The sequence below is a fragment of the Pteropus alecto genome, unplaced genomic scaffold, assembly GCF_000325575.1.
Source record: "Pteropus alecto unplaced genomic scaffold, ASM32557v1 scaffold78, whole genome shotgun sequence".
NCBI classification, from domain to species: domain Eukaryota; kingdom Metazoa; phylum Chordata; class Mammalia; order Chiroptera; family Pteropodidae; genus Pteropus; species Pteropus alecto.
The window spans coordinates 9,234,540-9,252,906 of record NW_006443124.1 but is presented as its reverse complement, the minus strand read 5'-3'; the positions used below and the strand labels follow the sequence as shown (position 1 = coordinate 9,252,906).

The following is an 18,367-nucleotide window of genomic DNA, read 5'->3' as shown; positions in this document are numbered from 1 at the left end:
GCTCAATGACAAATGCATGTAATTGAAGGACAAATGCATGTAATTGAAGGACAAATAGAAAGTGTGAGTTCCTTGGCCTGTCTCCCAGAAACAACCAATGTTAGTAGCTGGCTGAATAGTTGCACCATCATGTGTGTGTATGTACATATATATATATCTACATCTACATCTACATCTACATATATATCTACACATACATATACATATATACATACGCACATTTGTTATTTGTACAGATGGACTCGTATGATACATATTGTTCTGCATTCATTTAATAACGTGTCTTGGACAGCTTTCCACGTCATCAACACACAACGCTCCACCCCTCCTTTCAGAAGTCTGCTTTGTGTTCCATTGTGTGGGTAGTCTATAATTTATTGAAGTTCTTTATTGATGAACACTTGAGATATTTTCAGTTTTCCATTTTTTCAAATAATGTTGCGAATAATCTTGAAAGGCCTCTTTGAGATGACTAGAAAAATTCTGGAGCATTTATACTGGAAATCTTTGACCACCTGATTTTCAGGAGCTTTTGCTAATGTAGCCACTCAGAATTTGGACCGTTTCTCCTCATTCCACTACCCATGACCTGCTCCTTCATCCTCTGCCTGTTCCTCGGCCTGGCATGGATGGATTTCTTGCCTGCTGGTTTCTAAGTTCTCGACAGTGGCAAGTACACTGCTTTCTCATCATTCCTTCTCTTTTTTTGGGGGGGGAGAGGCATTCGTTTTTGCCTTTTTTTCAAATTTAGTTTTCACTTGTTACCAAAGTTATACATCAGCATAAAGAATTAAATACTTATATAACACTTATTGTGAAAAAGAAGTCCCCTTCCACCTACACATTCATCTATCCTCATTTTTACTTCCCAGAGACAACCTATTTCAACCTTTTAGCTGATTTTTCTTGGTGTTTACTTCTGTAACTCTCCAAAACATGATTGTATTGTTACTTTTTGATTTTTCAGATTTAAACATTATCTATTGTTTTCTCACTGTAGAAGATGAGCATCTAGCTTTCTTTTATACTTCTTGTCTGCTTATTGTACACATATGTTCTCGTAATGTTCCCCTATGATCCCAAGAGGGTTATAGTCTGTGCTTTGATAGATCAGGATTCTATGTTTACATTATTTGGCCTACGTCATATTAAACTATGAGTATTTTCCTTAACTACACAACCTTTCGTTTTCACCACAATTAACAGTTGTTGTTTGCATAATTTTCTATGCATTTGTCAAGATTTTGTTTTCACACTATCACCCAGTTATATAAATCTCCTCTCAATATATTCAGACATGTGAGTATTTTACCAGGTTCATCTTCATGACAAAGTTTCTCCTGGAGCGTTCTGACTCTCCCTTGTCTGGACTGGTTGCCCTCATGCTTGATGTACATTCATATTTCTGAGCTTTTCCTTCCCCATTATCCGGGGAATTGGTCTCACTTTTCTTCTGAGTCGGATTTCCTGTTTTCTGTATCTCATGCATTCCTCTTATGTGGCAGAGAGCATTCTCTATGGCTTTCTGAGAAAGGGTGCACTGGAGATTACATTTTTTTGAACCTTGTAAATGTTATAAACTCTATTTTCTCTTCATACTTAATGTGATAGTTTGGCTAGGTATAGAAATTTGGAAATAACTTCCTTTAAGAATTTTGAAGACTTTAAAAGCCTTTGCTTTTTAGCTTCTGAAGCTGCTGTTGAAAATTCTGATGCCTTTTTGATTTGCCATCTTTTGTACGACACCTGTTGTTATTTTCTCTGTAGAGGCTTCTAGGAACTTCTTTTTGTTCTCAATGATCTGAAATTGATATTTGTTATGATTTTTAGTATGATTCTATTTCCTTTCATTTCCTGGGCTCTCAGTGGGGCCCTCAATCTTGAAACTCATGTCTTTTAATTTTACAGAATCTCTGAGAATTATTTATTATAGCCTCTTCCTCATATCCATGTCCTTTGCCATGTAACTTTGTGGTCTCCTTCTTCTCTGATTCTGGGCCAAGACATGTTGCTTGCTTTGGGCTAATGGGAAGTTGGTAATCATGATACAAATAAAGGATTGAAAGCCACTTATGTGATTGAGCTTGCTTGCTTTTACTCGCTACCATCACCATGGGAAGAACATTCCCAGCTTAGCCCACTGGTTTCAGGAGGAAGATGAGAAACATGTGGAGCAGAGCCAACTCTCAGCCAGGATTGGCAGCCACTCCAGATGTATGAGCAATATGTGCTTATTGTTGTATGTTTATTATTCAACATTGTTGTAATTGATATATCTGATTATTTAGATCATGAGTCCTCAACCCCTGGGCCACAGACTGGTACTTCTGTGTATTTGCAGCTGCTCCCCAGCTAGCATCACTGCCTTGGCTCCACCTCGGATCATCAGGCATTAGATTCTCAAAGGAGCACTGATCCCTGGTTCCAAAAAGGTTGGGGACCTCTGATTTAGATGTTGAACCTCTTAGCATAGCCCTTTAATTTTCTTTTTACTATTCTCCCTGGGATATTCTCTCGACAATGTCTTTCATCTCTTCTACTGAGTTATTCATTTCTGCCATCATATTTTTTATTTGTTTATTAAACATTAAAATTTTTTTTTCAATTACAATGGACATTTAATATTATAATAGTTTCAGGTGTACAGCATAAGTGGTTAGACATTTATATAACTTATGAGTGATCCCTCAATAAGTCTAGTACTCATTTGAAAGCACATCTAGTTATTACCATATTATTGACTATTTTCTCTAGGCTGTACTTTACGTCCTCATGACTATTTTGTAACTGCCAATTTATTCTTCTCAATCCCTTCTTCTTTCTCACCCAGCCTCCCAACCTCCCTCCCATCTGTCTGCCATCATAATTTTAATTTCCAAGAACTCTTTGGTTCTCTGCATGTTGTCATTGCTTTGTAGCATTCTATCATAGTTCCATGGAAGAGTATTGTTTTTATTGCATTAACTATTAAAGTTTTATTCTCTTTGCATTGTCTCTTTTCTCCAAGTTGCTTTTTCATTCTGTTTATTTTGTCCTCTTTCATAGTAGAGAATTTCCTCTAATGTCTAATCCTTGCCCATCCATGCATATTCACTAAAAAGCTGGTCGAAAGCTGTGTGTGTGTGTGTGTGTGTGTGTGTGTGTGTGAGAGAGAGAGAGAGAGAGAGAGAGAGAGAGAGAGAGAGAGAGAGAGAGAGAGAGAGAGAGAGAGAGAGAGAGAGAGAGAGAGAGAGAGAGAGAGAGAGAGAGAGACAGACAGACAGACAGACACAGACAGACAGACAGTACTCTTTTGGGGGGGATTCCTGACTCTTTTCTCTAGGGCTGGCCAGATGATCCAGAGAAGCCTCCTCTATTTTGCAGCTTTGAGGACAGTCACCAGCTACCGGCACTCAGAGAATCTGATAGGGGAAGGAGGCGAAGGGGCCTTAACATTCAGAGTATAAACTTCTACTTAGTTCTGCTGTTTTTTAGTGTGGTGCCCCTGCTCTCAACTGTGCTCTGTGTCCCCAAACCAGAGACCCTCTGCTTAACTCTTCATGGAAAATAATCCTCCAGTCTTCTGTCAGCAAGGACAATCTTCTGGCTGCAGGGACCTGACACCTAAAACTGATTATCAGGGCTTTCAGGTCCCCGTCCTGTGCTCAGCCTTCCCCCTTTCACAGGTCCCTGGTGCCTCTAATTCCTAAGGCTTTGTATAATTCTACGGTGAACGACAGGTAGCTTTTTGGCTTTTTTCTCTGCTGACTTAGGATTTAGTTTACTTAGGTCTGTTAAGTCAGCTCCTCTCATTTACCTGCTTTCTAGTTCCCCAAATTTTCTTGCTATTGGTCCCTCTCCTGTTCTTCCTATCCTTGTGGTTTTTGACCTGTTTTTTCTTACATCATGCTTTATTTTAATGGGATATCTTTATTACTTCTTTGATAATACATGATTATTATAAAAAATTAAAACAATCCAAAGTAAGTGAACCTCATAATTGCCTTCTCTATGCATAGCTACTCAAGTATGTATCCTCCTAGATAGTTTTGCCTTTATGAATTTGTGCCCATGTCTGCTGAAATAAACACATGTAAGCATACACACACTCTGCAAGGGTATGTGAGATCATAGCGTACTATACTATTCTGCACCCAGTCTTTTCCCTTCAACGCTAGATCTTGGACATCTTTCAATCATAAATCAGGGGCTTCTGCTTTCTTTTTAACAAGCGGCATAGTGTTCTATTAAACTATAACTTATTAAGGTCCTTTATTAAGGGACATTTTGGATGCTTCCAATTTTTTGTTACTGTAAAGAGTGCTGCTCTGAATATCAGTGTGCCTGCATCTTTGCATACCTGTCCTTTGGTCTCCTTAGCTATTTCCTTGAAGTGAAATGGCCTGATCGGCATGCACATCAAAGATACTGGCAGATAGTGTGTGCAATTTATACTCCATTCTTTGGTATGTGAGAGGGCCTTTGTCCTTGCCTCTTTGTCTGCTCCTGTCTTATCACTCTTTTTAATTGTTGCCAGTAGGTTAGGTGAAAATGGTCTTATTGTTGTTTGACTTGCATTTCTTAGGTAAGGCAGCAGCTTTCTGTGTGTCATGGCCATGTGTGACCTGCTTGCTTTTTGTGCAGTGTTTCTCTCTCTCTTCTGAAGGGCGTCCTCAGATTCCAGTTCATCCCCAGCTTTGCTACCTGAGTGTCATGGGCCACAAGGTGCAGAGGCCAGCAGGGTGTGTCGGTGGTGGGGAGGGTCCAGAGAGCCACGTGTGCCCACCCCAGTTTTTCTCCTATCCTGGAACAAAGGTACTTAATTGGGGGTGGGCACAGCCTTCTTCTCATCAGTGCAGGCCCAGAGCCGACTGGCCCTAGGGGTTGAGTGGCATTCTGGGGTCTTGACTCATTGGGCTGCTCTGCACATGACCTTGCTAGTGGCTAAGTCCTGGCGGGGGGGGGGTGATTCTGGCACCTGCTTGAGTTTGGCATTCACCAGGGTTTACATTCCACAAAGACAGTTGCCTTGTCTTTCTTTTTTAACCTTAAAAATTGTGAAATACAACACATATAGAAAACGTTCAGTTTAACAAATTGCTATAAAGCAAACACCTGTGTAACCACCTCCCTGGGAGACAGTTGACTTTTAACAATACTGTGACAGTTGGAATTGGCACTTTGCCACTGGACCGTTGGGCTGTCCGTTCCCCTCCAGCTCGCCCCGGGTCTCTGGGTTGGGGGGCGGGGCATCCCTTAGTCATGGGAGGACCACTTCTTCCAGTGTGGCAGCTCTGGGTTAAAGTGCTGGAGTCTGGTGGTGGCAGAATGGGGGACGGGGGTTTGAGTCTGTGGATTTTGCTTCACTTCAGCCGGCGAAGTGTTGAGGTCAAAGGGTCTCCTGAGAAAGGAGGATACCAACTCATCTGCCATGCTTGGGTCAGGCTTTCATGTTTTACTTTATACATTTTTGTATCATTTAAAAATTTGACAAAAATACATGCTATTAATTAAAAGGATAAACATTTTATTCTAATTTAAAACAAAAAAGAAGACAGATGCCTGAAGTATGGGTGGTGATGGGTCCCGGGAGGCAGCGCTCCACAAAATGGTTTCGAACTGTAGCAGGTCAGGGGGAGCTGGTCGCAGGGCAAGATGAAATGTCTTTAGAAAATCATGGCACCCAGTCAACGCCTGGTTGGAAAAGGTACATCAGGTTATGATACCAGACAAACTGTCATCATAGATTTAAACACTTCTGTCATCCAAAGGTAATCATCATTTCTTGGAACATTTGCTAATCTTTAAAAATTTTACCAATGGGAAACAGGTCGACTGCTTGAGACTGGCTTCTCAAAGATTAGATAGTCATTTGTGTATTCACTTAGCTGATGTTTATTAATTCATTGAACCGATCCATTGTTGTAACCCCTGCACGGCATACACCAGAAGCAATGTAGAGAAGGTGGGTTCCTCAGAGGGTGGGAGCTGGAAAGGGTTCACTCTTTATCCCTGTGTGGATTAAGATGCTGTAGCTCCTGCGAGTATGAGAAGCAGCTTGAAGGTTTATTATTTTGTTTATTATTGTCAGGTTAATGCGAAGAACATTAAAAAATGCCACTTGTAAAGGAAAAATCACAGGTGTGTGGCATTTTATTGGGGCCCACAGGCCACGTGTTTTAGGCTGACATATAGAGAAGAGGAGGCAGTGGAAGGACCGGGAAAGAAATCAGCATGAATTATCCTAGGGCAGTGGGTCACACTGATGCCGTCATCAAATCCTGGGTGCTGGCTAAGCCTGCAGGTTTGGGGCCCGAATCCAGAGAGTCATATCCGGAAGGCTGGTCTGGAGCTCTGCAGCCCACAGGTTTAACCGGTTGCCCATCTCAGGTAGCTCTGAGGAGTAGTGGTGACCTTGGGAAGTGAGCCCCAGTCCTACATTTTCCAAAGACACCTAGTAGGGCACGGGTCCCATCTGTTTCATGGCCACACTGGATCTGTCTACCTGGGAGCATGGAGCATTTGGGCCCCACCACTCAATTCCATAGTCATTCCTTCAGTCTTGTATGTCAAATTTCAGAGGTCTGGTAGTCAAAGGCAGGCTTGCAGGCCCAGACAGCAGGCTGTGGATGTGGTGGGGCTTTGCAGGGCAGCATGGCTCCTGGAGGGGGCCTTGAAGGCTGGAGAATCTTAGGAGCCGAGAGGCACTGAGCAGGGAGGAGAGAGACTCTGTTCTTAGTCTTGGGCCGGCCGCAGAGGCCCCATGCCACCCATGCGCCTGTGTCAGGGCTTTTCTGGGGTTGGGGAAGAGCTGTGTCTCCACATACCTGTACCACTCATCCATTCCAGACCTCGACAGAGGGCACGTTGGAAGGTTCTGACACCCGTAACAGAATAAGTGCTGATGTGAGAGTTGGAGGGGGTTGAGAAATGTTTTTTCCAGCCATCTCAGTTTCCAGATGGGTAAACCAAGATCTAGAGAGGAGATATGACCCATGAAGGGGTAAAAAAAAGATGGCCTATGAAGACAGACACCTTCACCTCCACCTGCACCATCCCAACTGGATCACTTTGAACAGATTATGTGGCCTCTCTAAGCCTCACTCTGCTCATTGGTAAGACGGAGATAATAATACTCACACCTTAGGGCTGTTGTGCAGATTCAATGTGACTTTTTTCAGAGTCTGGCACCCAGTAGGCACTGCAGTTGTTGACGCTCACGGCCTGGTCAGTGTTGGGCCTGTTGGGGACAGGCTCCCCATCCCTGGCCCAGTGTTCTGGTCTGCACCCTAGAGCTGCTGAGGCCCTCTGATGCACTGCAGCCTGGTCAGGCCCTTGCTCCAGCTGTGACAGTTCGGGTTGGGATGTGGGGCAGCGACCAGGCTCTGTTTGCTAACTTTGTATATTGCTTAATAAGGAAAACACGACTTGTTCTGGCAAACAGTGGATCCAGCCATATATGGGGAAAAGGAGTAACTTGGATACAGTCAAGGACGCAATTCTGAGCTCTTCTTATTTCAAACAACATCAAAGACAATATGGAGTTGCCTCTCTTCTTTGTCCAGTTTGGTTATGGAGGAATTTCTGGTTATAAATAGGCAACATCTTGGAGTGTGAGCTTTAGAAATAGCTGTGAAGTGTTTGGGGGAGAAGATCCTTCCCACACTTGAAAGAACTTGGCATAGAGCGAGAGTCCCCATGGCCGGAGACGAAGCGACTGTTTTGTAGCCACACAGAGCTGACTGAGGCCTTTTATGGCTCAGCCATCCCCAGGCTGAGTACCAAGCCCTGTGCTCTGGGACAGCCAGGCTGGCAGCTTCTAGTCAGTTCCAAATCGGGGATCCTCCTGGCCTCCCTGCTGTGGGGCACCACTGACCACACCCCGCCTCTTTCTTCTAGCTGTCTACTTCGCGGTGTCTGCATCACCTCAGTCCTTAGCCATCACCGACTCGTTTGTTCGTTGACTCACTTGAACACATTCTGAGCACTAACTGCGGGGCAGCCTCTGACACGCTCCTGCTCCTCTCTCTGAGGCTGCTCCTTGATCATGGCTGTTGCCCTGGCATCTGTTCTTGGGCCCTTTCTTTCCTCTCCCTGCACACTTGCTTATCTACTCTTGGCCTGATTTCCATAGCATAGTGATGAAGAGGGGCCACTCTGCCTGGGTCCAGTCCTGGCTCTACACCTTCTAGCCTCGTGACCTTTGGCAAGTTGCTTAACCTTCTTGTGACATAGTTTCCTCACCTGTAGACTAGGATAATAATGATGCTTACCTCTAGGGTGGCTATGATGAGTGACTGCCTTAATCTCTATAAAGCTCCCCAAACAGTGCCTAACAGCAAGTCAGCACTCAGAAAGCTTAGGTGCACGTTCTTTGCTGATGACCCCCAGTTCTAGACTCTCACTAGATGCCTTCTCTGCGCTGACCTCCAGAGACGGACTTCCAGCTGCCCACTGAGCATCCTTTTTTCAGTGTCAGTTCAGGCCAGGCTCCTACTGTGTGCTAGTATGTGCCTGGCACTCAGGGAATAAGGCATTGAGGAAGACAGTCCAGGTTGCAAGATGTTTGAGCACATGTGACCCAGCACTGCAGTGCCTGTCCTGCCAGGTAGCTGGCGTTTCCCAGGCCCACACTCAAGCTGATGGTCTTTGTCCACTTCCCCTTCCCAGGTCTGCTGCCTCTCCCGTGGACAGCCCCCTCTCCAGTTAGGCTTAGGGCATGAGAAAGACAAGAAAGGTCCAGGTTTCCATCCTGGGTGGAGGATGGTGTCTTTCATTCTGCTTCTGAAGTATTTCTTGATCCTTTATCTTCTCTCTGTGGGGGGTTAGTGTGCGACAGGGCCCTGTGCCCCTGCAGCCTCATTCTTCTCTGCTTGGGGCTGGCCCCAAACACAGGCCCGAAGAGGGTCGACTTCCTTTCCTTGTGCTGCCAAGAACCCAGCCCTGTGGGGTCTTAGGATAACGAGGTGCTGCCTACCTGGGGAAGGAAGGCTGGCAGGTGTGTAGGCTGCCACGGGAGCATGCAGCTGTGTGAGCCAGCTCTGGCTTTCCTCAGTCAAAGCAGATTTACTAAATGATTATCTCCTTGACTTCTTGGCAGTCCCCAGCTCTGTCCCTGCCACCTCTCACACACTTTCTCCCTTCACTGTTCCTATTCTGGTCAGAACAGACTCAGCCACCTCTTGGTGGGGACCTCTCCTTGGGCTTGTCCTATGTGTGTTTCTTCCCTGGATCCCAGAGTTGACTTTGCCTGTTTCCCAGACTTGACCTCCAGACTTTCCCAGACTAGACCTCCAGGAACCGTCTGTGGTCCCTGCCCCGGGAGCCACTCTGACCTCTAGCTGGTTCCTCTGACCTGCCTTCTTTGGCGTCCCTTCTCCCCACCTGACTGCTTCTGGAGGATGGGACTCTGCCTCTTCCTCAGAGCCTCTCGGAGAGGAGCAAGCACAGAGCTGGCATACAAGAGGGCCTCGGCCCTCCTGTCCATGTGACTGGCCCCTTGATGGTGGGCATATGTATTTTCCACCTGGGCTTCCATTTTAGCCTGTGTTTGAGCAGAGGTTTCTATGCTAGGACTTTCTTCAGAGAAGGGCAGAGAACCCGTGGGGCAGTCAGTCTGACTTCCCAAACTCCCTTACCGGATTCTTCTGTGCCCTGTCTTCCTTTTTGCCCTGACTTCTCCTGACCTGCACCATGGTCGCCAGAGCTGAGGCCTGATGACCATGTCCATCTGCACATTAGTGGCAGATTCTGAGCTAAAGCCTAGCCCCAGCTGGCCTGCGGATCTCAGGCATGGCCAGTGTAGCAGGTGGACCCTGTGTGTGTCTGGGCCAGAGGGTGGGTCCCCAACTGAGAACACTGCCCAGGAGTTGTCCTGGCTCCTGAGCCTACTAGGCCTTCAGTGCCTCCCTGTTAACCTGGGGGATCTTCCTGCTTGAGATGTTAGAGCAAAGCCACAGTACAGCCACCCTCTCTCCTCCACATCCTAGGGAAGGCAGGCAGCCAGGCTGTGATTCGCACCCCCTGCCATCCATCCTAGATTACAGATGCCGGCCCCCCGGGCGTGTGCAGCCTCCCCTCCTCCCCGGCTCCGACTGGCTTACAGGATTGCAGAATTATTCTATGAATATCATACTTAACTTGGCTGGTCTTCCCTTTGCGCATATTTAGATGGTTGTTTCCAATTTTTCTGTATTATAAACGAACTTGAGTGAACATCTTTGTAGAGTCAGAGGATATGCACATAAAGCATTTCGATACCTGCCCTCAAAGGGTGCCCACACTGCATGAGAATGTGCTTCCCACACTCCGGCCAGCCTGAGTTTTGCTGACATTTTCATTCTTTGCCAATATGGTAGCAGAAAAATTATATATTACATCTGTTTGCATTTATGTGATTCTTGGTGGCCATTTTGTATTTCTTATTTTCCACATTGCTTGTTCATATCCTTTGCTCCTTTTTCTACTAGGGGCTCATTTGCTGGAACTGGTTAGTGAGAACTTTTAGAATGTTAGAAACGCAGTAACTGATACTCAGTAGGCCCTTCCCAATTTTTAGTTGACAAGTAACTGTTGTATGTCTTGCAAAGATTTTAGTTCACCATAATTTTTTTTTTTTGATTAGAAGTTTTAGGTTTTTATGTGGCTGAATTCCCCACCCCCACCCCCCTTTCTGGCTCTTTATTATTATTTTTTTAATGGCACACTTAGAAAGCATTCCTCTCCCCTACAAGATTTTAAAACTTTCATCCATGTTTTCTTGTAGAACTGGTAAGGTTTTATTATTTACATTTGAATCTTCACTTCATCGAGAATTTGTCGTAGTTTAAGGAGAAAGTTATTGATCTAGCTATTCCTTCCCCTGCTCTTGCCACCAACAAAAAGTAGCACTCAGTTGTCCTGACACCATTTATTGAATGATCCACTTCAGTTCCACTGAGTAGAAATGCTGCCTGTATCATACACTGCATTCCCTTATGTGCTTACAGATTTTTCTCCTGTTTTATTGGTCTGTTGCATTTTGGTTGTAAAAGTGCTTTTGATCATAACTACCAATCACTGAGTTCCTACTATGTTTTAGGTACCTGTTTTAGGTACCATACTTTAGCTCAAATCATCCCCAACACCCTACAGGATGTAGGCATGATGTTCCCAGTGACACCAAGGCTTGTAGGACAAGTCCGAAGGAGTAGTACACAGGATCAGTCAGGAATCGAACCCAGGTATGCTTGGCTCTGAGCCTGCCCCTTTCTGCTGTTTCATCCTGCCCCTGGTGACCCCTCTGACCACCCTCTGGGGCATGTGGAAGAGGGGGCTTGGAGAATACAAGCTGGAAGGTAACTGGCCCTCACTTTACATCATTGAAAATAAAGGTCACGAGGAGCAGAGGCTCGCCCTAATCCAGGCCTAATTGGAGGAGAACCGAATCTGGGACTCTCAGCTCACTGACCTTGTATCCCCAAAACAGTGTCATAACAGAGCTGACCTGTTGGCATGGTGATGGGATTATCTGTGCCGGCTCTCAAAGCTGTTACACAAGATTCCACCGCAGACACGGCTGGCTGGCGGTCTCCCTCGCAGAAGTAAGCGGGTCAGGCTGGCGCTTGGGTGAACTCTTGCCCATTGCTGAGCAGATGGGAATTTCATGAATCCTTTGGGTCTTAGAGCTGTAGTATAGACGGGTCCTTACAGGTCGTACAGTTCGCCCCTGCCATGTTTAGACCAAGAAGCTGATGGGAAGAGACAGAACTTGCCCTAAGTACCCCATGCTGTGATGATCTTGGGCACACTCTGAAATCCACACCCTGTAATGAGGCCTGTTGAGTAAGAACTGTAGCTGCAACAACTCTTGGCTGCCGGGGCTGGACGTGCTGCTAGGCTGGTGTCCTGGGCTCTTCATCTAGGCCTTCCCTATTCCTCTGGTCTTCATGGCTGACACTAGGGGAGTCTTTCAAGAACATGATAAGCATCACTGTTAAGATTGGCACCTCCTGGTAGTACCTTCAGTGCCCTAAGTATTGCCTGCTGGCTGATTCCCATGGGAGAAGCAGCCCGGCCTCAGATCTGAATAATCGCCTTGGCCAGTGATGCAGTGACACATGCACACACACATAGACACACACGTGCATAGAGCTGTTACTTTTTGGAATGGTTATGTCCCCACAGTGCTGTCTGGGCCAAATCAGAGTCCCCCGGTCAGGTCTGTGGGTAGTTTTCCAGCATAGTCTTAGGCAGTCTTCTCTTTAGTGCTTCTGCCCAGCTGCACTGGCATCTCCCTTTCCTCCACAAATGAAAATTCTCCTTGATGGTTAAGGCTCAGATCTAGTCTTCTTGCTCTTCTGTGAAGTCTTCTCTCCTCAGCCTAGTCCAAAGTTCTGCGGCTTTCGCTTTTCTGAATGCTGTTCGCTTTCTTCTGTGTCAATCACATGATACTTAAGCAGGTACTGACTTGAGAACTCCTTCCCTCGAACTTTCCCTTATAGCTTGTATTGTTATAGTTTTTCATGAGATGCAGTCTTGTTGCTCTAGTGAGGATCTAAGGAAGAAATATGTCCTGCTTCTGGTACAATTGTCCGAGAGCTCCTAGGACTGGATAGGAGGAAGCTTTGGGCCCTATCTTGTATTTCACACCATTTTTTTGTATTCTCACGAGCGTTTGGTGCATAGTAGGCCCTCAGGAAATGTTGGCTGCCTGGTGGATTTGGAATTAGCTAATATATAAACACAAACTGAAATGCTTTCAGGCCCAAGCGGGCATGAGGTGTTTGCCTGCACACGCCAGTGGCCATTCGAAGGCGTGAAGTGGGCTCGTTCAGCCCTGCAGGAGGTTATAATGCAATAGAGAGCTGTAATAATGCAAGACGGGCCAGAGAAATATTGAGGAATGGGGATTAATGAGATAATATGGATCTGATATTAAAAATCTGACAGTGCTTCATTCTGCTGTGAAGTGAGAAAGCGCATGTGGGCAGTGGGTGAGAGGAGCAGGGCGTGGGAGTGGTGCTTTAAGCGGAGTGTGGTTAGGAGAACCGAACTGCCCTCTTGACCTGGAAGGCTTCCTAAGGGCGGAGGGCTGGGGGTTTGGAACGGGGCAGTGGGATGTGGTTCACTCTCAAGAACTGTTTTGGGGCCCCGATCTTCTCCATAGCCAGGTCCCGTTTCTGAGAGAGAAGTATGTGGTGCTTGCCTTCATTTGCTTTTGTTTCCATTCTGTGCCGGGCCTCATGACGTGCTGCTGCTAAAAAGTCTACATGGGGCTCACCTACTTACAGCAACAGAGTAGTTGGTGACTGTCTCTGTCATGGGGTCGAGTGTAAGGTCATGCTATCTGTAGTCTAGGATAACACCTAGTCTTCTAAGGCTGGCATGCAGTGACCTCCTTCCCTTGGACTGCTCTGGCTCTCAGCTTTCTGTTCTCTAGAACTTCCTCCAGCCCTCCTTCAACTCTTGTGTTTCTCTGAGCACACTGGCCTTCTTATGCCACCATGCTTTCGCTCATGCCGATTCCTTGGCTTGGACCCTTCCTGCCCTCTCTACCGTCTATATGACTGAGCCCCAGTCATCCTAATTAGACTCCTGAGTAGAATCCTGCAGGAGAAAGAGCAGGGGCTTTGGAGTCAGCTGGACATGGGTTCAAATCCTGGCTTCACCATTTCCCGGCTTAGCATGTTACTTCTACAGGCCCATTTACAATACACTTAACTTCTACAGGCCCATTTACAATACACTCATGGGGCTGTTGGGAGGCAGAAATCAAGAGGGGGTGTGTGCCTGCCCTTATTTCTGTCTCTGCTTCAACTACCATTCTTAATGCTAGGCCTGTAGATGCCTCGTCCCCCTGGCTGTTTGTCTCAGTGAAGCCCTTGGTCCAACAAATATTTACTGAACACCTACTGTGTACAAGTACCGGGCAGCGGGACAAATTTTTGTTTGGGTACCTGCTACCAAGGAACCGAGAGAACCCATCCTGGGTTCCCAGAGGAAATGACATGTGAGCCGAGCTCTGGAGTAAGTGAGAGGTAACCTGGAAAAGACAGGAGAGAAGAGAGTTCTGGGCAGAGGGAAGCAACAGGCTGAGTGGGACCCAATCAGTCACGAGCTGTGTTCAAGTCTTTATCCTACGAGCAGTAGGAAAGTTTCTGTGCCAAAGTGGAACGTGGTGACATTTGCATCCCAGAAAGCAGATAGTGGACTGGGCAGGGCCAGAGAGGAAGCTGGGAGACCAGTGAGGATGGGCTATTGTCCAAGGGAGGAATTTGGCTGATTGTGACCATAGAGAGATTCTAGAGGTCAAGTTACTAGGTGTGGTGATGGGTGGGACATGAGCAGTGAGGGAGATGGAGGAAAACAGTGACTCCCAGGATTCTAGCTCTTGTAATGGGATATATTATGTATGGAGAGTGGATTGAGGCTGAGGGAAGATCACCCTCAACTCACCTCCCCACAGGTGTGTAAGCTCCCTGTAGCAGGGATGGGCCCTCAGGCTCTAGGCCTCCTGTGTAGCCTTGTAGCGCCTAAGAGAATTCCAGAAGACTTGTTCCTGGTAGAAGTTGGAAAATTAGTCCCTAGTCCCCTGTCTGTCAGCAGACTTGACCATGGACATGTCCTCTTGGACTCTAAAGCTCTCTATGTTGGGGTGTTGGCCTCTGGCCCCACGTCTTGAAGGAAGCCCAGCTTCTCCTGAGGGCTCCATGCCGGGGCTGGTGTGCCCAGTCTCCTTGGTCTCAGGGACAGCCAGCGGGGGGTGGGGCTCCCACCGCTTCACTGAGACAGACATGGGGTCAGCCTCTCTCCTGGCTGTGTTGTATCCAGTGAGAAACATTTAGAATATGTGACTGTAAATGGCTGTTGGAGGGGAATTTATAATTTCTCCTCCTATTGGGAAAGAAAGAGCTAGGCTACCAGAGGCTACCAGATGTTCTGTGTCATATAATGTATGTTTTATGGCAAATGAAAAAATATATAAAATCTGTACCCAGAGAGTTCCCTGCTTAAAGGGGGCTGGATCCTTCTTTTTATTCTTACCCTTTTCACATTTTAGGCCAAAACTCCTTTCCGGGCAGTGAACTTATCTGCCAAGCTGGAGCCCAGAGGGAACTCTAATGGGGGACTCGTAAACCCATCTTTTGAGGAAATCTTGGGGCTTAGGCCACATTCAGCCCCACATGTTTACCCAATAGTCTTTCTCAGCTCTGAGGGGCCATTAGAGTTAATTGGCTGAATAATCTATGTTTAAAAAGTCCCCAAATATTGTTTACACAATCCATGCTTTGCCCAAGCCTGTCCAAGCCTCCTTGTAGGATCTGGAGTGGATCCTGGCCTTAGAGTCTTCCTCCTGTGCTTCCGGAGTAGCTTCTCCTCTTGGTGACTGTCCTTTGGTGCAGACAGGGACATGCAGGACATATGCATGGATGGATCAAAGGTTGGGGCCCGATGTTGTGGCAGGGCTTGTTAGCCATTTGATCTTCCTGAGCCTTTGCCAAACATGTTTTGTGGATCGCTGGTCCTGGGAGATACTAGGTGGGAAAAGGTTCTGTGGTCTAATAAGTTTGGGAAGCACTGCGTCTTATCTCCTTTCTTGGAGATTCTTCATGCACATTATACCAAGACACTGAGAAGTCATGCAGTAAAGAAACTGATTTAGCTTTCTCTAATTTAGCTTCCCGCAGATGTATCTGAATCGAAGCAGCTCCCTTCCATATCCTGACAGATATCACTCAGAACTAGCGTTCTCTAGAAAACACGTTGAGAGATAGCGATTCTACTCCCATTTTTTTTGCAGGTGACACTTTGGGTTTTGGCCACCCACCCAAACGTGTGTTTGCTGCCTTTGGTTGAGGCCACTGTGTTCCATCACGTTGGCTGTGCACACGTAATCCCCAAGAGTACTTTTCACATGACCACAGCCTTGCCTAGGTCTTGGATCAGGAAAGAGTCTAGGCATTTGAGGTGGGCACACGGGGGATTGCATAGAGACACAACATTCGGGTCAGGGAGCCCATACAGACCACCTAGTCCTGTGCCCCGTTGGTTGCTGGAACCCCTTCTGTGACATGGTCTCTGTGGGTTACAGAGATTCGCTGGGCCTGGAACTTGTGGCACCAGGCAGGATGCATGCAAATGGGGCCTGAGGCCAGAGCCTGCCTGGGACAACACCTGATCGCTCACACTCATGCTCAGCTGCTACTTTGAGGAGTCCTGCTCTCAGTCTTCACACGATTCTCAGGCTCGGCTGCACATTAGAATCACCTGGAGAGATTAAAAAAAATCCTCATGCTCAGCTAGCACCCCAGGTTTGTTAAATCAGAATCTGAGTGGATGGGAAACCTGGCCCGAATAGATTGTCAGGCTCCCCCGGTGATTCCAACACACAGCCACCGGAGAGGTGGAGAGCGGCCCCGCCGAAGCCTTATAAGGAGAGCTGGTGCTGTAGGAAGCGGTGGTGGGAGGTCCCGGTTCTACCTTCGACTCAACCACACTGGGTCTGTTTGCCCTCGAGAACCAGATGAGCCCACGGTCCTGTGCAGGCAGCCTTCAGCCGTGTGGCAGGTCCCTTGAGTAGGAAGTGGAAGCATCCTGCTGTGGTTACATCCCAGACGCCTTTGTCAGCGGGTGAGGAGGAGGACAGCAGCGTTCCTGAGCTTCCCCCCCTGCCAGGTACTGTACCATGCACTGCCTCAGCTAACTCATGTTCCCCGTGAGAGAGGGTTTCCGTACATAAGTGTGGAAACTAAGGCACAGCGTGGTTATGGAATGTGCCTAAGGTCACACAGGTGTTCTGAGGTGATGGAGCAGTGATTTGGATTGTCTGAGGTGAAGAGTTCTTGGTGCAGGACTGGTGGAAGCCTTCTTGTTCCCCGGGCAGGAACTGTGTGTTGGGGGAGAGCGTGTCTGGGGTTGGGGGAACAGGCTTGTGTGTGTGCATGCCCAGAAGTCAGGGTTGGAAGTGTTTTCCCTTGGGCTGAGGGGCAGAGGATGGAACTCAGGAGAATCAGAATCAGCAGAGAGCTGAAGCCAGCTTGTGTGTATTGTGTATTTATTCCCAATTCAGAGTTCGTTGACATCCTGTTGGAAGCTTGAAACAGCCTGTGTGAGTATTTACACCACTGAGATCAGCAAACACTACAAATTAGGCTTTTCTTTATTTTCTCAGCAAGCTGGCTGTTAAACATTTGTCAGGACATCACTGGACAGAACCCAGAGTCTTAGGCCCAGCTCCTTTGGATTAAGGGTGGGGAGAAGCTAGGACCCAGGGAGGGGGAATTAAATGAGAAGCAGAGCAATAAAGAGTTGCATCAAGGGAAATAAAACAAAGAGGAGGACAGGTGTCTGTGACTTACAGTGGAGAAACATGGTTCGTGCTGAGTAAATGTTTATTTCTCTTAAAATTGGGATTATTAAAAAAAATAGAGGCTTGGATAGAGATGCAGGAAGGGCAGGGACCATTCTCTGAAGATCTGCAAACTGACATGGAAGTTCTGCCACACCGCAGCAGGCGATGAACTTGGAGAAGCAAGCGGCAGCTCGCAAATCCAGAGCCAGAAAGCCAGCTGTGCTTCCGTCTCCGAGTCTGCCTTTTGGAGGTGGTAGACAGGGCCTCCAGCAGGGTGATGGTTAAATCAGAATAACAAGGGGTGATTTATCTTGCAGCCCCAACATTCCCTTGCTTACTGCTCCGCCTGGCCCCACTAATGCTCCCGGGTTGCAAATCTACCTATTTGTCAAGTCCCTCTCCACTGCCTGGCTCTCTCTGGCTGCTTGCGTGGTTTATTAAAGAGGCGTTTGCTACCTGTCATCTCAAATGGCCTCCTTTATCCAAAACAGAATAATAGAGATATCTCCCTCTAGGGACGCGGGATGCAAATGCTCGAGGACAGGTTGCCAATTTGCTGCGTGTATTAGGGGAAGGAAGCTGTCAAGGGAAACGGCCGGGATCCAGGCTCTTCTAACAAGCTCATTTCTGGGTTGAGGGGAGACCTGGGCGGCTCGAGTTTAGATTACGTGGGCACGCGCCTCCGCTTGCCTATGGACAGCTGTCAGCAATCGTTTCTCCCTGGGAAACAAAATTGGCTTTTCTTCCTTCTTCCCCTCCCCCACCCCATCCTCGGGCAGGGAGGCCCTGCCAATAACTGTCAAGGAGCCGTCCAGCTGCGGAGCTGCCCGCTCGGAGCGGAGCCGCTGCCAGTACCCTGTGCTGTGGTGGGGCGGCCCTGGTCTGCAGGCTGTGGATGTGGGTTCTGCTGGTGCGGACTTGTTTGCTGGGGGTCGAGGAGAGAGGGGTCGTTTCCTCCTCCCCAGACAGGAACTTAATCAAAATGGGGATCCCGTCCTGGGGACACCCAGGTAAAGATGCTTCTCCTGGCCTCCATCCTAGAGGGATGCCCAGCCC

At 47.4% G+C, this 18,367-nt stretch overlaps 1 protein-coding gene across 1 annotated transcript in view; it reads right to left on the bottom strand.

Annotated features, from left to right (window-relative positions):
- Positions 1–9,674, bottom strand: part of PITX1 (paired like homeodomain 1) — a 60,775-nt gene extending 51,101 nt beyond the window's left edge. The window contains exon 1 of the mRNA XM_015597948.1: positions 9,618–9,674. Coding sequence (XP_015453434.1) covers positions 9,618–9,674 — 57 coding nt within the window. The remainder of the gene's footprint in view (positions 1–9,617) is intronic.
- Between the last annotated feature and the right edge of the window lie 8,693 nt (positions 9,675–18,367).